Source organism: Pygocentrus nattereri, chromosome 3 (assembly GCF_015220715.1).
Source record: "Pygocentrus nattereri isolate fPygNat1 chromosome 3, fPygNat1.pri, whole genome shotgun sequence".
Lineage (NCBI taxonomy): Eukaryota > Metazoa > Chordata > Actinopteri > Characiformes > Serrasalmidae > Pygocentrus > Pygocentrus nattereri.
In genome coordinates this window covers 6,435,106-6,455,516 of record NC_051213.1, presented here as the reverse complement: position 1 = coordinate 6,455,516, position 20,411 = coordinate 6,435,106, and the positions used below count along the sequence as shown (strand labels likewise).

The 20,411-nt window shown below is 41.7% G+C and overlaps 1 protein-coding gene across 4 annotated transcripts in view; it reads left to right on the top strand.

Annotated features, from left to right (window-relative positions):
- The window catches only part of dpp6a (dipeptidyl-peptidase 6a), a 615,071-nt gene that overhangs the window by 394,245 nt on the left and 200,415 nt on the right, over nucleotides 1-20,411 (top strand). For all 4 annotated transcript variants that reach the window (XM_017705640.2, XM_017705658.2, XM_037536774.1 and 1 more), the window contains one exon: nucleotides 12,989-13,103. In XM_017705640.2, the coding sequence (XP_017561129.1) occupies nucleotides 12,989-13,103 (115 nt within the window). The remainder of the gene's footprint in view (nucleotides 1-12,988; nucleotides 13,104-20,411) is intronic.

Here is a 20,411-nt window from a genome sequence, read left to right as displayed (position 1 = left end):
ATTAATAAAAAAGGGGTACTTTGAGCAACATATGCTGCCATCTAGACAACGTCTTTTTCAGGGACGTCCCTGCTTCTTTTAGCCAGACAACGCCAAACCACATTCTGCACATGTTACAACAGTGTGGCTTCATAATACAAGACTGCAAGTGCTCGATTGACCTGCCTGAACCCGAACCTGCTTTCCCTTAAAAATACATGCAGCATTTTGAAGCACTATATATATATATATATATATATAATGGAGACTCCAGACTGTTGAACAACTGAAGTTTTAATTCAAGGAAGAATGGATTTGTTTTCAACAGTTGGTGTCCGTAGTTCCTAAACGATTACCGAATGTTGTTGAAAGGAAAAGTGATGTAACACAGTGGTGAACATCATCTGGGATTTGTTCTTAGGTAAGAACAGAATCTACACACAGTCAAGAGCACAAACATCTGAACAATTTGTCATGAATGTGATCTTTATGATGACACTTTGTTGTAACAGACGCCATCGATGCTTGCATACATTTTACACACTGGAGGTGAGAATGAGTGTCACATTTAAAGCATTTCTACAGGCCAGTATTATGTAGTGTATTGTTTTTGAGCTGTACAACTGTTGCGATTATTATTATTATTATTAGCTTCATGCAGGGAGTCTGGGGTTCAAACCCCGCCATGCGAGAGCATGCCTCTATTCTAACATTAGACACGGCTCCTCACACTACATTCCCTGTCTAATAACATTATCCTCATGCTGCACACGTATCTAATGCCCTTAATGACGTTTTATATATATATATATATATATATATATATATATATATATATATACACACAGACACACACATTTACAGGAGAAGAAAAAAAACAACTTTACTTTACATGTAAGTCAATGGAACCAGACATCTTTCCTAGTCATTTTGGGTCATTTCTTTGGGTCCAGTCATCATTGCACACAATACAAAGGGCAACAGGTATTTTCAAATTATGTCAAATACTGAAAAACGAGAAAAATGGAGATGCAAGGTTTTCTTCCGGCATCAATGATACACAGCATATGTCAGAATTGTGCAAAAAAAATTGTGCAGTTGTGCAAATAAGAATTATGTCACAGAGGAGTTATACTGTAATAACATAAGGGTGGTGCTGATAATCACTTGATCTTCACCGTGTCTGTGTTTGTAGAAGAGATATTTTATTAAGATTTGACGTTTTTTTGCTCTAGTTTTGTTTTGCAGAGGATAAATCCATCCTTTAAAATGTTTTTTACCATCACAAGAACATAAAAACTGTCACACGCTCAGTGATGGTGATTTGAGGTCGGCGGGTTGTGCCTGAATAAAATGCCTTACCATTACATTTATGTAGCACAGCAAAACAACATTAATACCACTAGGGTTAAACCAAATTAGCCATGCTTATGGTCGCTGTTTAGAGCGGCTCCGTGCTGCATCTCAATTAAGCTTAATGATGGGTCACTATTGATTCCAGCGTGCAAATGCACTTGGTAAATGTTTTCACGTTCAGTGGATGCGACCTGGAAATGGGGATTTCAATATTTTGACATCTACCAGCCCATTTTCCCCCACTTCCTCTCACACAGAAGGCATTTTTATGAAGAACGTCGCTCATCCCAAATGTCATAATGTCACATTATTATGTGCCGCGCTGAGTGTTTTTGTGGAGTACAGCGGCACTAATCTCACTGGCACTGTGGATATTTATGGATTTGAGGGTTTTCTTCGTTTCTAGACACTTTTTTTCCCCTCCTCAGGCTGTTTATGGTCCCAGTCCCCAGCTCTGCCTCATGATTTTGCACCCACACGTCTCCACAGAACCCAGAGATTACTTTAATTGATCATGGCAGTGAGGGAGGGAGTTTCTGTGTTTTTCTGACCGTTGAGTGTGCTGTGGCTGTATGAGCCGCAAGTCTCCTCCAATCAGAGCGCAGAGGAGCAGTGATAGTGCGTTGTCTGTTTGTCTTATAGCACGTTCCTTGGCGTTGGTTTTGGATTCGGTTCACTCTTGGCTGTTCAAACTGCCAGGAATGTGCACAGAAAACCCCCTTGGGGGGGTTTGGGGGGGGGAGGGGGGTTTGGGTGAGAGGGGGGAGGTTGATCCTCTGCCTAATTTGTGTGTTTAATTGTAAGTGAATTAAACAAAGAAAAGTTTCTGTCAGCTCTGTATAAGAGAATAAAACAAAATTCTATATTTATGCACATTCTTAAACACTTCTGAGAAATATGAGGCCAATTTACAGAGAAATCTTTAATGTTCAGCAGCTTCTTGTTGCTCTTTTGTATAATTTTACGACTGACCAGACTGGCACGTGTAACGTTAACGGCTCAGTAAATGTCCGTTTGCCCTATTGAAAGGAATAAATGACTGCTGGGCAAAACCTCACATCTCCTCGTAAAACCTCGCATTTTTCAGTTTTTGACGTCATTTAAAAGTGCCTACTGTCCTTTACATGATGTGTCAGTTTCATGATGAATGGACTAAAAGAAATGACTGAAAATGACTCGGAAAGAAGTCTGGTTCCATTGACTTGCATTAAAAGTGAAGTTTGTTTTTTCCTTCTCCTGTAAAGTTTCCATTTTGGAGATACAAGGTTTTGTTCCAACAACAGCAAAATATATTCTAATTAAGCTTGTTTTGTCCACTCAAAAATAATACAAATGCAATCAATAGTGAATAGTGACTTTTTAGAAGCCCTACAGAGGTCGTCACCTCTAGTTGTACACTTCACCCACACGTTGTCCACCAACCCCCCATCCCCAACAGTATGTCCCTTTTTAGGAAGGTGTGTATAAAAATGCATAATGGAATCCTGGCTAGTATGAAAACATCTTTAGGAGACGTCAGGAGACTTACTGTCAGTTTTTCAAAGTAATCTGCAGGGATATTTTTCCAGACTTCAGTCTTAGAAGCTGGTTGATGATTTTCTGAAATAATCAAACCCATTCAGTGGTGCTGAGGTCTGGACTCTGGGGTGGTCAGTCCATCGCTCAGCTTCTTTCTTTGATGTGTCTGTCTCCTTTTCTCAGCGAGGTTCTTCTTGATCAGCCACACGCCCTTTCAGACCCACAGCGCTGAGTGGTCTTCTCACAGTGGAAGGATGGACAGAAACACCTGTGGATGTTTTCAGATCTGAAGCAGCTTGATCTTCTCCTCTCTCTCAGAGATCAAAGCTTTAAGTGCTGATTATCTGAAGGGGGCAGTTCTGGTGTCTACCAGGTCTTCCAGGTGGTTGTTAGGAGTAATGTTTTCTCTGAATGACAGTTTTGGAAACATTAGCTTAAGGTACTCAATTGCCGTTTTGACTGGAAATGTATTAAATGGATGGTGGTCTCTGACATTTGCACAGCTACGTGTGCAGATGTGGGTAGATGTTTGATTTCCAGGGAATGTCAGTTTATATACAGCCTGCGAGTGTGCGAGACTGTCTTAGTGGTTCATACAGAGGACTGTGGGTGTGTGCCATTGTTTATAAGTGTTTTATGAAACTGCATGTGCTGGTAGACCAAACAAAACAACAAAATATATATATATAAGGGCGGCACGGTGGCGCGGTGGGTAGCGCTGTCGCCAAGGAGGGCCTGGGTTCGATTCCCTGGCCGGGTAACCGGGGTCCTCTCTGTATGGAGTTTGCATGTTCTCCCCGTGTCTGCGTGGGTTTCCTCCGGGTTCTCCGGTTTCCTCCCACAGTCCAAAGACATGCAGTCAGGCCAATTGGACATGCTAAATTGCCCCTGGGTGTGAGTGACTGTCTGTGTCTGTCTGTCTGCCCTGCAACGGACTGGCGACCTGTCCAGGTTGTATCCTGCCTTCTGCCCGATGACCCCTGGGATAGGCTCCAGCACCCCTCCCCCACAACTCTGACGGAGAAGTGGCTTAGAAAATGGATGGATGGATGGATGGATGGATATATAAAAACAAAATATAAAAAACCAAAACAAAATATTTACCTGCTGTCTGTCATAACCCGGGTCTGAATTGTTCGGCCTTTTTGGAGTGAACTGTTTCAGGATGACCCTCTGCGCTGAGATGAGTTTAAATAGCAGAATTATTTTAAGCATGATGATGATGATGATGATGATGGGTTTGCTCTTTTTGTTTTCCGTTCAGCTCGTGCCCTTGTGTTGGGCGAGGCCAGATGGAAAAAGGACTGATGGGAAATCATCGGGGAGGACTGTGCTTCAGGGCACTTTCTGGCCTGCTTACATTGTGTGTTTGTTTTAGTACATTCCCAGGATAAAATGTCCTGACCATGTAGGGAAACCAGAAATAGTCCGCCACCCCAACATATTCAGCCAAGAGCCGCTCTATGATAAGAAAGTGACCATTGGTGAAGGCCTGGAGGATGGATACCACAAACTGTACATCTTCAGTCTCTAGCAGTGCACCAGCAAGGAGCTACAAGGGTGGGGTTTCTAATAAAGTGGCCAGTGTACACAGTGTGTCTAAACTCCAGCAGCACTGCTGTGCCGAGATGGCCAAGCTTTGCCGAATATTGTCAAAAATCCCATTCAACTGTCTTAGTTCTTAATTTCCGGATTGAAATGCTGCTTTACTCAGCTGGGCTGTGGTGTTATAGTTCATTGAAACAATCAAACCATCTAGTTTGTCATGATGCTAATGTTGGCTTGAGTACAGATCAAGAACAATAACACAGAACAAGAAAATGGCACCTGATCAGTCTTAACAGTGTGAATTTTCAGGCTCACACAAAGTAAATATGAGTTGAAATTGAGTCTTCTGGGTGGTCCGCTAGATAACTTGCTCATTATTCACTACACTGAATTCACTATACAGTGAACTGACTGGCGAATAACCAACGACTGACCAAAAGATTGAGATTTCAGACAGTACCATTGACGCTGCATGGATCTTGTTATTGAATTGGTTCAAAATCAGAGCAGCAACTGACTTGGACTTTAGACTACAATGATTTTGCTGTATATAGAGTGACCCTCTACCACTTCTTCTTCTTTCGGCTGCTCCCTTTAGGGGTCGCCACAGCGGATCATCTGCCTCCATCTTGCCCTATCCATTGCCTCCTCTACTTTCACACCAACCATCTCCATGTCCACCTTCACTACATCCATAAACCTTCTCTGAGGTCTACCTCTTCTCCTTCTACCTGGCAGCTCCATCTCCAACATTCTTTGCCCAATATATCCACTAGTCCTCCTCAACACATGTCCAAACCATCTCAACCTGGCCTCTCTGGCTTTATCTCCAAACTGCTCCACCTTCACCGTCCCTCTGATCTGCTCATTTCTAATCTTAGTGACCCTCTACCACAATTATGTTTATTTTATTAAAGTAAATGAGTGATCACTTTGTCACTATTAAAATGAATGTAACACTAAGCAAATTATAATAAATTAGTATCTAAATTAAATTAAATTAGTGAGTGTTTCAGTAGTGACTGATTTAGTTGTTTTTAAATGTAACTCTGAAAGCTACTCAGTACCTGAATAGGAAACACAACTTTGAACAGTTGTGCGCACATAAAATCCTGTTTCATTAAAAAAAAGTACAGAATTTCAGAAAATGTGTTTTGGAGTAATGACAAGTTTTAATGTTCCACCCTGATTTTCACACTTTAGGATGCTTTCACTTCATTTACATTTGGCTGACGCTCTTATCCAGAGCGACTTACAGTTTAATCAATTTACACAGGAAGGCCAAGGTGGTGTTAGGAGTCTTGCCCAAGGACTCTTATTGGTATAGTGTAGGGTGTTTACCCAGGTGGGGATTGAACCCCAATCTACAGCGTAGAAGGCAGAGGGGTTACCCACTACACTAACCAACCACATTCACTTCAAAATGCAGGCGTGTGGCTAAAATATGGCTCCACCTATGGGCTTAAGACATAAAAGTAGGGTAGCAACTGTGTATTAAATTTAGAGTAATAAATGTGAGAATTCTTTTTTAATTAAACTTAAAAATAAACTAAACAACTTTAACTCAACTTTTTAAAATCCAACAATATGTTTAATAAAAAATCTAATAAGGGGAAAAAAATAATTTATTTAATTTATTTTCACAAGTATACATTTAGGGGTTAGGGTTTGGGACAGACACCTCCCAATAGGAAGGACACTAGAAAGGATGACTTTGTACATATTTATATAGTTCTACCTCTAGTAATGCTTTGACTTTAAAAAGATCATAGCCTAATTTTTTGCAAATCTCTGCAGTCTGAATGGTCCACAAACACACTATTTCTGTAATATGGAGCAACTTCAAGTGACCAAAACTGAGTTGTGTTCAGTGAAGAATCACTTTATTCCGCCGGGTTTGTTATTCATATGAGGAATTAGTCTTGGTGGGTGGAGACATGTATGACATAGAACATAATAAACAGACCAGACAAGCGTATAGACTATAACAAATGTTCAAAAGAAATCAAGTAATAAATGACCAAGCAACAGACATAACTAAAAAAAATAGAATTTAGAATAAGAGAGCAAATATAAAGGAGTGTCAATGTGAAATGAACTAAAGGAGATGAATATGGGAATATGTGTATGTGAGCAGGATCTGAAGAGACATACAATAAGCTGTTATATTACAGGCTGATATGAATATTTGTCACGCTGTGCAAACAAGCATGATGGTACATATGAGTTATACTGTAATACAGTAAGGGCGGTTTGCCAGGTTCGGTTTAAGTTTAAAGTGTAAGGTGTCCACTCTGGTTAATGAGAGCTACAGCTCTGGGGAAAAGTCTGTTAGCACGCCTGGTTGCGCTGGCTTTGATGGTCCTGAATCTTCTACCAGAGGAAATTCGCTGAAAAGGAGAATGTTCAAGATGAGAGGGGTCAAAATGCTTCATCACCCTGCTGTTGTAGGTGTCCTGAAGCACCAATGATCCTCTCCGCTGTCCTGATTATGCGCTGGAGTTTGGCTTGATCTTGTGAGCATTATGGATGATGTGAGGATGGACTCGATGACCGCTGCGTAGAAGTGGGTCATCGGGATCTGCAGCGGGTAGAATTTCTTCAGCTACCTCAGGAAGAACATTCTCCACATTGCTTTCAGGTCCCTGGTTATGTTTGTTCCCAGGACTCTGCAGTAGGAACTACATTGATCGTAAGTTTGGGAGGTAGAAAGGGGGGTTTGCACCTGAAGCCCACCACCATCTCTACAGTCTTCTGCTTGATCAGCAACAGGTGGCTGCTGCTGCACCAGAAGACCAGCTGCTTGACTTGCCTTCTATAGGCAGGCTCATCACTACTGGTTATGAGGCCCATCCCAGTGTTGTCATCAGCAAACCTCAGGATCTTCACAGATGCTACAGCTGTTGGTGTAGAGACTGAAGAGAAGGGGCGAGAGCAAACATAGCAACTGCTGCTGAGAGTGGAGGAGGGATGGGTCACTTTTGGTCACGTTTGTAGAAATTTCATGAAAATTCTAAATTTACCTTTTTGGTGAGCAAGTGTGAAGAAGCGTGGGCCTTGTTTGTGACACTCTGCAGAGGAGAAATCAGCTCTCTCCAGCCATACTGCTTGGCTAATTATGAAATTATCTGTTAATATTCATTCTTACAGGTCCCCACAGTATATTGGTCCAGTCCATGTTAGTGTGTCTAAGTCAAAACACTGTAGCTGCGACACGACTCCATTCCTCTATAAATATTCTAGCGTGCCTTCCAGAGCTGGCGCATCATTCATAATTCATTTCCTATGATGACCATATTAAAGCAGGGCTTCAACGTGTTGAATATGCTCAAGGCCAGTAATTGTAATTCAGTGACCGTACCTGAAGTGTAAAAAGGAATAGCTTGTCAAAATATCAAACTTAGTCGATTGTGAAGTTATATTGTCAAGCGTATCTAAAAAAACGGACAAAAGTGCATCTCAAAGCTTGACTTTTGTCTGTATTTCTGTCCGTGTTTATAGATAACAGGGTGTCGTACAGTGTTAGAACTACATAAGTATGTTTTTTAGAGATTATGAACAGCCCTACATGGTTTGAGGTAAGTCGGTGGCGATTTGCGAGCGCACCACATTAACTGGTGGGTTAAAGCTCCCATTACTTGTTAGCTACATTGGCCTCGTGGCTCCAGTACGGAACTGAAGAAGCTTTAGTTTTGGTAAATATTGTACTTGGTATGTCAGTTAATGAAGAGATGAGAAGCCTGGGTTGTTTTGGTTAGACAGAAATCTAACAGAACGCTCATTAACATCATATTTAAGCGCAGTCTCAAACATCATACAGGCTTCTGTAGATTAGACGTGGTAACAGCTGCATTGAATTACACAAGCAGGAGATTGTATTAAATATAGTGCAATCAGAATTGGATGCAGTGGTTCCCAGCATTTGATTGTTAGCTGAAAGAAAGCCTTACAACACATGATGTTTGCTTTAGCAGTCACATCAGCCAGTTTCTGTACAAGTTTCTTATTTTTTTCCTAAAAGGTTAATTTATGAATTTATTTTGGGAGGTCAGATGTCAAAGTTAAGACATTAATAATGCATTAACAAGACAAATCATTGACGTACTTTAATACCATTAAGGCATTTTCCTAGAATGGCTCTCTGAAGCATCCAAAGCAGTTACCAGCTGCAGCTGGCTGTATGATAGAATTGTGGTTATGATAGAATCCATGTAGCCCTTTCATCCAAATACAGCTTATCAATGGCTTGGAAAGCATCTCACAGGAGAACTGTGGATAAATCAACGAGCAGCAAACTAACAAAAGCAACAGCAAAGTGGAAACCTCTAGTTCTCCTTGAGAGCCTCTACTGTAAGAATCTGCGAGCTGTGGAGATATGAGGTTTTGTTCTGTCAGCAGCGATATAGGTCACTGCTGTTGGAACAATATGCAAGAAAACAACATACAAAATCACAATAATGCAGGTATTTTAGTGCAGTAGCCCAAACTTTCTCCTCTTCAGAGTTTAATAAATAAATCATCAAATGAGAGTTTTAAATGTCACTCAAACGTAAACATCTGTCAGGCGGTGATCATTCTGTCTAAAGCAAGTATCTGCCAATCCTGATGTGATGCTGAGAGCATTGTCCTTAACTTACTGGATTGTGAGAAAACGGTGGTGAAAAAGAGTTAATCCATGTGCGTGATGAGCTGCTTCTCTGTGGTCATTAAAATTTGGGGGCAGTCGTTGGCTGGAGGTAAGGGAACCAGCCTCGTGACCAGAGGGTCACCGGTTCGATCCCCAGAGCCGACAGCACATGACTGAGGTGTCCTTGAGCAAGACACCTAACTCCCAACTGCTCCCTGTGGATTGGGCTGCCCACCGCTCCGGGCAAGTGTGCTCACTGCCCCCTAGTGTGTGTATTCACTAGTGTGTATGTGGTGTTTCACTTCACGGATGGGTTAAATGCAGAGGTGAAATGTCCCCGTTGTGGGACTAATAAGGGTCTCGTAATCTTAAAATGACCGTGCTGAGCAGAAGTATTGTATTTCTTGAACATGGAGAATGATTTGTGGTGATATTTGTTGATTATGTTTCGTTTTACAGTAGTTTGCAGTATCACACCAGATCAGATGGTCGATGAGGAAGTAACACATTGTGATAACTACTATTAAATGCTATTATGCAGCGCTACAGTTCAGTGCTGTTGGTGTTCATGTGCCACTGTCTGCCTAAGTGACCTGAAAGAGAGTCAGACACGCGCGCACTCATTCAGAGTCAAGCTCGCTCCGTAATGAGTCTTTCTAATGGCTGTCCCAGTAAACAGGACCTGGCTGCCGTTATCTCTGGGCTAATGATGTCTGCTGCGCCATTCAATTAGGACGGCAACAAGGTCACTAACAGCTCAGCTTTTAACGGTCTAATCCAGCGGCTGCTGCGGCGGCGGCTATTCCACTCTGTCAGGCCTGCTTTAGCTTTTTAATGAAAACCTCAGGCAGGAAGGCCACGGGTCACGCCTTGCAACACCAGGGAAACAGAGTCTGCTTCATTTGTCTTAGCGACGGTTTTTCTTTCTCGAAAACACGCCGGAGTAGCCCCCCAGCCCGCCTGGCTTTCAGACCAAATCCCTCAAAATTAGTCGCAGCACGTCTTTGATTATGAATGCACCAGTGACTCACTTGACGTGCGCTTGTCAGAACTCTATTTTTGATTCCTCGCTTTTTGATTCCTGATCAAGCCGAAGTGGCGTTTTTCCTTCTGTCGTATCTTAGATGTTTCCAGACGTTTCGCCACTTTGTCATTCTGTCTCATTTACAGCTCGGAGCGAAAATCTTTACGTCTCGGTTTGAAGTGTCGAGGTCTGAAGCGCAGGAATAAAGTGATGTGTTCATCATTTCCACATGAATCACAAACATTACGTGAACATCTCTATTGACAAAAATCTGTCAGATAAATGGATGTTGCTGTAATATCTCTTATTCAAATGGGAATAATGACGGTTAACACGGTTGAATCAGGCAAATTCGGTGCATCACTTTTGTCTTTTCCAGTGTGGTTTGACTTTCATCTGGTAACTCCGCGTGAGATCAGCTCTGTTAGTCCGTCTCGTTATACATTAAACATGAACTTTTGTAATGGCTTAATATGCTTGAATATAATGCAGAGTCTAAAAAAAAAAAGGCCCCCGGGCTTCTCATAACCGCAAATCTTATTTCAGCCATAATTTCCGGAATTCTGCTCAGGAGCAAGGTCATGAATTACCAGGCGGGACAAGAAAAATCGATACATCATAGTACCATGATATTTTGAGTCAAAATACAGTTGATACATTGAAGGAATCAAATCAAATATTGATGATTTTTTAATGGAATTATTATTTTTATTGTGTAAAGAATAAAAGGACAGTATTTCTGTGAGAAGTAGGGCTGTTGCATTGGCACATTGTGCGTCTTACCCTCACGATATACAATCCCACCATACCAGAATCCCAGGGGAGGCCCATTTGGGTAGCATGATACGAATACATTCATATTTTAAAATATTTTAAAAAGCCTTTTTGTGTCGTTCTTTCAGATCAACTTGAAGTAAAATTCTACTGCATGCTGTGTGTCATTGAATATAAAGTATCAGGTGCACAAATTAAGCGAATGCATGTTCCTTTTATAGCAGAACCAAAGTGAAATGTTTCTGCACTGTTTTTGTTTTTTGCGCCAGTTGCGAATGGTATAAGAATTGGTATAATTCCTGTAGTTTGTGTGTGACTAATTTTGTTGTTTGTCCAGTGCAGCTGGTATAAAAGGCCATGGGAGCAGCAGTGGTGGGTGCTCTGCAGAAAACATTAACGCACCCCTAAATAAGTGAACTGTAATGAGACCCCTGAAGCGTTGATAAAGTTTTTTTGGAGGCTAAGCAATAATATAATAACAGAGACGGAATAAACTACAATGTGTCACATTGTAAAACTCTCTCTATTGCCTGTGCACGTGTGACTTTGGCGTCCTTTCCACGCTGCTTTTGGACAGCTGCTAGGGGTGGGCGAGATACAAAAATACGTCATGATAATTAATGATGCATCATATTATGATATTTTGACACATGCACAACAAGCTAGTAGTGCCATGTTTAAAAACTGCCATCAAAACTCTGGACGTAGTGGTTTTATTTAATATTTCACCTTCTGTACTGCATTAATCCAACTATTGGTTGGGCAGTCGTGGGCTGGAGGTTAGGGATCTGGCCCTGTGACCGGAAGGTTGCCCCAGCACAGACAGTCCATGACTGAGGTGTCCTTGAGCAAGACGCCTAACCTCCAACTGCTCCCCGGGCGCCGTGGATAGGGCTGCCCACCGCTCCGGGCAAGTGTGCTCACTGCCCCCTAGTGTGTGTGTGCTCACTAGAGTGTATGTGGTGTTTCACTTCACGGATGGGTTTAAATGCGGAGGTGGAATTTCCCCGATGTGGGATCAAAAAAGTATCACTTAACTTAACTTAAACAGGGCTAATTGTGCTCTTTGGCAGTGAATCATGCAGTTGGTCAGTGCACAAGTATGGACGATACCCATAATGTGCTCACAGAAGAACTTTGGGTACCACTTATAAAGAAGACTACCCTTATAAAGGGTTTATAAATCGTTCAAAATGGGTTTAATAATGGCTGTTAATTCATCATAAACACATTAAGTGTTTAAAATAATTGAATTGACTTATAACACAGTTAAAAATGGCAAAAGTGAGCTGATGAATATGAATGTCTGGTGAAGCCCACGGGTTTAAGGCTGACAGATGGAGAAGGCAAAGTAACCAAGAAGATCTGTGGGCTCACTATTTGGCAAGCAACAGGTCACTGTCATCCCTTTATGTGTATGTTGTAGCTGCTTATTAAGGATTTTACGTTGTGACCTAATTAATATCCACGAATAAATTTTTATTAATTTATAAGGGTGGTCTTGTTCTAAATTGACGTCGCAACATAAAATATCACCTCTTACTTTTGCGCACTTGTTATGCATTTTATTACTTTGTTTACATCATAAACCATCTTCATTTCTATGAAACACTCCCTATAAATAAAGCGTTATTATTATTACTGTATTACGCTGCAAAATGTGGCATCTTCTCAATGAAATGATCTTAATTCTAGTTGTTATATCTAGTACTTTTCCAAAATGATCTGATCATTAAGATCATTTTACTTAATAAACTTTTTAAAACAAGCAAGTCACGTCTAGAAGGAAGGTAAACAATCTTAAATTAAGCTTACAGCTATCTTAACAGGGCAGATATGAGATTTGTTGACTGTATTTAAGATACTTTTACTTGACAAGGTACTCTTTTCTGCAGTGTAGTTCATTTATCAAATTGTTTGAATTATTATTATTGCAATGGTGACCTTGTAGTAATTCCCACTACTGTGAACGCATTCGGCTGTTTGTCTGTCTCGGCTGTTGTAACGGGGATGACAGAATGTGGGAAATTCTTCCTGCTGTTTCGGGCTGATGGCTGATTTTCTCCTTCGGAGTGCCGTACATAGACTTACACGTGTTTGTCCTTGACCAAGCTCTAATTTGCATTCTCTCTCTCTCTCTCTCTCTCTCTTTGTGTCTGTAGGAGCTGGTGGGCAGTAACCCTCCGCAGAGGAACTGGAAGGGAATAGCGATTGCTCTGCTTGTCATTCTGGTCATCTGCTCTTTAATTGTCACCTCCGTCATCCTGCTGACTCCAGGTACCGAGGCCACAGCGCGCACACACTCACTGAGCCCTGGTTATCCAGGGTTTCGGGACACGAGGGAACACTAAGTGCTTACACCGCATGTCAATAACAGCAGAGCATCTCTCCTCCTGCTTCACGGCCTGCTGTGCTTTTTCACTCCGAGCTTCATTTGGATGTATTGTCACTGTGTGAAGACGACGTGTCTCCACTTCTGTTTTGATTTCGAGGTACATTGCGTGACAGAAACTGTGAAAAGCAAATATTTTTAAGTGCCCAATTCTTGTGGCACTTTATCTTTATGTACCAAAAACTCATTTTCATGACAATTTTTCAACCTTGCTTTACCTTGTTTTTGCCACACTGGCTGTTGTACCTCGTTCCGAAAGCCGTCCGTACTGAAACACCCTTTATAACTTCAGTGTGTGTGGGCGGAGCTAAACTGCTGTAGACGGAATAAGTGCTCGTTGGTTTTTGATGACATTGTAGAAATGCTGAATTCAAAAGAGGCAACTTTTGCAGCTTAGTTTCCACATATGGACCGTATGGACCGGAGAATGTGCCTAACCTTTTCAGAAGGCAAATAAATGCAATTCACGCTAGGTATGAATATGGAGGGTGAAAGGAAAATGACCCATCATTGGGATTTCCTTGCCGATTCCATCCCTTAGGTTACCGTTTTCTTGGTTTTTTTTCAATGTACAACCAGCTCAGTCATCAGTCATCAGTGGTACAAGATTATTTGCCGTTATCAGACATTAAAATTTGAACATGCCTGGTCAAATCACCTCTACTGATGTTCTAAGTGAAAATAAGTCAAAACCTTGTGTACAGAAAACACACCTAAATATGTTTTCTACAAAACTTTGCGTGTAACTTTTTTTTTTTTTTTTTGAAATGTACTATAATCTTTGCACAGACCACTTTTAAGCTGTTTTCTTTTCCTGATATGTAGTGAAGCAGCAAATATACTACAATTGTGCATTAAAATGTGCAGAAATTCTATTAAGACATATTATTCAGTAACTGTATGAAATAAATGCAGATCTTTATTTATTTATTTATTTATTTATTTATGAAAGCTCCCCTCAAATGAACAGAACATGCGTTTTATGATCTACACGCATCACTATACGCTCACAATTTACTGCTGAAAGCCAAAAATCAGTTGCAGCCTCACACGACGCCCAGCTTCTGAACGTAGCTTATGAAATATGAACGTCATAAAGAACATGACGAAGTATGTTTTGGAGTCACCGGTGGTTCCAAGGAGCATAAGAGGCTACCTTACATAACCAAAACCAACATCTTTTGACCAGGGATGCCCAAACTTTGCACCACACTTTATATCTGATAACAGCTTTCATGCAAATCCTTGTACAATTCCTGATTGAGCTGCCTGTAAAATGAAAAACCAAGAAAGCGGTGAACTGAGGGATGATATGTGGCAAGAATCTCGGAAATCCGAACGCTCGTTTTCCTTTCATCGTCAATATTCACATCTAGAATAAATTATACTATTTACCTTTTATAAAGCAGGTGGGAAGAAAAACGCTTCCTCTTCGTTTGTGATGAAAATGAAGACATTTGGAAGCTTGTTTCAGTGGAATTACTGTTCCCCTCTATTAACGATCGTTTTTCAGGTTGCAGTTATTTTGCGATTATTGTTCTTTCACTAAGAATACAGATGCTGTGAGAAGGCAGACACCCTTCACATCAAATCGGACAAGTCGGATCAGTCAGAGAGCAACTTTTATCTAATAACTACGGATCCCAGCTGGTGATATCCTGAATGAATAAAAATGATGTGGCCATGACTTAGAAAGGCATGGGAATTAGATAACTAAGCACTGACCACAGATTTGTCTCATTCCCATGCCTTACTAAGTTGTGACCACACATTAGGATCTTGCTCTCGTGCTTTACTAAGTTGTGGCTGTGACTTAATTATCTCAATCCAATGCCTTACTAAGTTGTGGCCACGCAATAGGATCTCGTTCCCACGCTTGACTACGTTTTGGCCACATCTTAATTATCTTATTCCCATGCCTTACTAAGTTGTGGCAACACATTAGGATCTCGTTCCCAAGCTTGACTACATTTTGGCCACGTCTTAATTATTTAATACCCATGCCTTACTAAGTCATTGCCACAATTTAATTATCACATTCTGATGCCTTACTAAGTTGTAGCCACGCGTTAGGAAATGATTTCTATGCCTGACTATGTTATGGCCACGTCTTATCTCATTCCCATGCCTTACTAAGTTGTGGCCACACATTAGGATCTCATTTTTTTCATGCCTGACTACTTTTTGGCTACGTCATAATTATCTCATTCCCATTCCTTTCTAAGTTGTGGCCATGCATTATGATATCATTCCCATGCCTGACTATGTTCTGGCCATGTCTTAATTATCTTATTCCCATACTTTACAAAGTTGTGACCATGCAAAGGAATCTCATTACTACACCTGACTAAGTTTTGGCCATGTTTTAATTATCTCATTCCCATGCCTTACTATGTTGTGGCCACACATTAGGATCTCATTCCCACGCCTTACTAAGTCATGGCCACAATTTAATTATCTCATTCGGATGCCTTACTAAGTTGTGGTCATGCATTAGGATCTTGTTCCCATGCCTTACTAAGTTGTGGCCATGACTTAATTATCTCGTCCTGATGCCTTACTAAGTTGTGGCCATGCATTAGGATCTCGTTCCCATTCTTTATTAAGTCGTGGCCATGACTTAATTATCTCATCCTGATGCCTTACTAAGTTGTGGCCACACATTAGGATCTTGTTCTCACGCCTTAATAAGTCATGGACACAACTTAATTAACTTGTTTCCACACATTACTAAGTCGTGGCCACACATTATTGTTATTTATATGTGACGTCACGCGGCAGGGCTCCGTAAATAACATCCATGGCACTGTAAACACATTTTTCCTGGTAATTTCTTTTCTCGTCGTCTTTAAAACGGAAAGAAAAACAGTGGATTTAGTGATGAAAAGCCTTTAAAGGGTTAAAGTCCTGGTCATTGAAGGCTCTGATGTGACGAAGCCCTACAGCAGGCTTTGATACTCAGTCAGACCTGCTAATCTGGAATGTCATCACTACGTTCCCTGATGTTAAGTACAAGCCGCTTATTAAGAGAACAGATCACTCTTCTTTATGCGCCCTGTCGACGACAATTACCCCACATTGATCCCTTGAGGGAACGATAACACTGGTTCAGTGGCTATGAAGAGATCATGACGAGGAGCTGAACTGATTATCATCATAGAACGTTACAGCCTTCAGTGAAGAGACTGAAATGCAGAACAGATGCAGTGCGTGGCTGACAGTCAGGCGTTTGGGGTGGGTGCTGTTAGGTCCAGTGACGGCACTGTCCCCTCAGTGGGAATTTTCTGCCCCCTCAGCTTCGCTGGCAACATTGGTGATTTTTGTCTTTTTCCTCTTTGACTCATTCAAATCTCCAATCATGGCCACGACTTAATCACCTTGTTCCCCGCCACACTTAGTCATGGCCACTACTTAATTATCTTGTTCCCAAGCATTACTAAGTAATGGCCACGACTTAATTACCTTGTTCTCACACCACACTTAGTCATGGCCACTATTTAATTATCTTGTTCTCATGCCTTACTAAGTAATGGCCATGACTTAATTACCTTGTTCCCACACCACACTTAGTCATGGCCACTACTTAATTATCTTGTTCTCATGCCTTACTAAGTAATGGCCATGACTTAATTACCTTGTTCCCACACCACACTTAGTCATGGCCACTACTTAATTATCTCATTCCCAAGCCTTACTAAGTAATGGCCACGACTTAATTACCTTGTTCCCACGCCACACTTAGTCATGGCCACTACTTAATTATCTTGTTCTCATGCCTTACTAAGTAATGGCCATGACTTAATTACCTTGTTCCCACACCACACTTAGTCATGGCCACTATTTAATTATCTCATTCCCAAGCCTTACTAAGTTGTGGCTAAGCATTAGGATCTCATTCCCATGCCTCACTAAGTAATGGTCATGACTTAATTATCTCATTCCCATGCTTTACTAAGTTGTGGCTAAGCATTAGGATCTCATTCCCATGCCTCACTATGTAATGGTCATGACTTAATTATCTCATTCCCATGCCTTACTAAGTCATCACAGCCAAGTCATTATGTTTATATTCTGTTGTACGTCTAATAGGAATAAGAGTATGGCCCCTTTAATTATGCAGCTGGACCTGGTTAGCATCTATTCTTCAGTCTGACCTTTCAGCAGTCCGCTGCCCTTGGTTTCTCCCACCTGAGAGTGGCTGTAGGGTTGGATGTTGTCTTTATCCTTGATTTGAAGTCTCTTTTCACATCGGAAGCCCCCTCGTGGCTGTTTTCCGGCCGTGCGGTGAGGTCGTGAGCATGTTATAAATGGAGCGAGCGAGCGCTCAAGGTCCGGTCTGCAAGTAAAAAAAACAGAAAGCAGTAGGTACCAGTCCTTAGGATGGGTAATGTTTACACACGTCCACATTTTCCTTCACGGACTGTGAGATCTGTGCAGGCAGTACGAGAGTTCAGGTGCTTGAGTTTTGGTCAGTTCACCTCTTTGGGTTCTAGTGACTGACCGTGCCCCATATACAGCAGCGGTCACAGTGAGTGAGGACCCCTAAAACTGCAGCTTTTAATAGAAAAACATAAAATGGACCAAAGCTCAATGGTTACTGCATGATTGACTTGCTGAGACGTAATCACAGTCATTCAGAGTGGTTTGGCTCACTGTATCAATGGTTCACTGTAGAGAAATGTACTGATGTCTTTACAGTGGTGGTGATAGGAATCAGACGTCGCCATGACTACAACACTAATGTAGACATTTTATTTACTATCCAGAACCCCCAGTGAACCCACACATCTTCTGAGTTTTATATGTAATGTTGATTACAGGGGCGAGACGAGGTCCAGGCCAGTGGTCTATAGCCCTCAATGATTTTTCAGTGTGGTTCAGTTTAATCTAATTAAGTGACCCTTATTAGTCCCACAGTGGTGCAATTTCACCTCCGCATTTAACCCATTTGTGGAGTAAAACACCACATACACACTAGTGAAGACACACACTAGGGGGCAGCGAGCACACTTGCCCAGAGCGATGGGCAGCCCTATCCATGGCACCCGGGCAGCAGTTGGGGGTTAGGTGTCTTGCTCAAAGGCACTTCAGTCACGCACTGTTGGCTCAGGGGATCGAACCGGCGACCTTCCGGTCACAAGGCTGGCTGGTTGAGGGTTCTCACTTGAAGATGGTTCTCTAAGGGTTTTTATAAATGGATTGGTTCTTTTTAGAACCAAGAGCATCTATGTAAAGTGTTTCTTTGCAGGGTGAGAGAGCTCCTCAGACTGTTGGAGAATGTGCTGTATTTTGTGCAGAACAGAGCCTTTTTGGAAACGGTTCTATGCAGCACCAAAAAGGGTTCTTGACATCATAACAATCGAAAACTCTTTTTTTTACAGTCTATAGTGGAGGTGCTCTGGAATCTAGAGGACAGGCTGTGTAATCATGTGACTCTGTAAAGTAAGCCATAGGCTTGGCCCCTGATGTTGGTACGCTCTATTTATTCCAATGGTAGTTAATGATAGGACCTTGGTAATTCTGAATCAAATCAATTTTCTTTGAGGATTACTTTGCCTTGCAGGTCCCTGCATGAACTGCTCTGCCGTGAATGGATTTTTAGGCCAAATCTTATCGCAAAGATATAAAACAACGCCTCCAGCTTCAGACAGTGCATTCACTGTGATGGAGCTTTTAGAGGCCTTAACGTCTTCAGACGTTTGGTTCCTATCACCACCACTGTGAACAATTCAATTCACTTCAGTTAATTTCTCTAGACTGGAGCATTTTGCATCAATTCATGCTGAATGACTTTGTTTACATCTTAACTATTTAATTATGCAAAAAATCTTTGGAATTCCCCATTCGGGTCAGGCTGGCTTTACATGGTGAAACTTTCATGCAACTTTATTATTAATGATGATAAAACTGCAGTGATGTAAGAGACAAAATATTGCGTTTCCAGACCAGAGAACACTTATTCACACATGAGCTGGGATTCACTGTCTCACTCACTGTCATCACTCAATCCCTGGTGATGCTACAGCCATCTGTACCCAGGAGTCCAAGAGAGCACAATTGACCTCGCTCTATGGGTGGTTAGGATGACCCCAACGCACCCCTCCACCACCGCCCCTTCTACCCCAATCACTCAACACTATGCTGGTCAGCGCAGGCGTCTGTCGGCTGACGTAACAGATCTGGAGGTTGGTGCTTTCAGCTGTCCACTGATGTTGCGTGAGCGTTGTGGTGGTGCTTCACAGGTCTCGGAGGAAGCCTGTGTTCGCCTTCTGAGGTTTGACACAAGTAAATGACCGTAAGTAAAGCACATGATCGAGGACGAGGACGAGGGCGAGTACAGCTCAGATGAGGAGGCCGCAAAGCAAACCGAGAGGCAGCAGGAAGGTAGGCAATTACAAAGGTGATAAAAACGTCCATAAATATCTGTAATAGCAATCTGTCTGGAAAATAACATCTTCAGAGGTGCAACCCCAATTCCAACAAGGTTGGGCCAGCTTGTGAAATGCTAATAGAAACAGAAAGCAGTGATTAGTAAGTCTGTTTGACCTGCATTATACAGTACAGTACTTGATTTACCTTATGAACCTCATTTTTTTATTTTTTTACAAATATATGCAAATTACAATTCAACAATTGCACCCCAATCACCACTTGTTTCATATTTGTGCAACAGTTTAATGAATCAGACGCAGAGTAGCTCTTACATCACTCAGGATGTTCAAATCTAATGTTATTTTCTCACAGCCTTGATGAATAAGAGCCAGGTTTGTGCTCCACTTATCTATCATTATTCTGTGAGAGCCTCGACTCGACCATAATACACTCCTATTATTTTATTATAAGCTGTTGTTCAAGCTTTATAATGGAGTTCCTGTCTGAGGTTTTCTTTTCAAACCACCACCTGCACAAAATACCTTCTTCCAGCAATGTAGAGGTTTGCCCCCTCCCCAACAACTCTATACAGTGCCAGACAATAGGGGAACGCCGCACGCCATATGCCAACAGAAGCATGTGTGAAATACACCCTCGCAATGTTTTCACTCACACAGTGCGGGAAACAAAAGCATCATTGAAGCATTATGTGTCCAGCATGTCTAGAACACTGGTGCTGTTGTTGCCAGTGCAATCATAAAAGTGGGTGTAATAGACTTTACCAACATCAGGGTCTGAGCTCATGGCTCATTTTACATGGT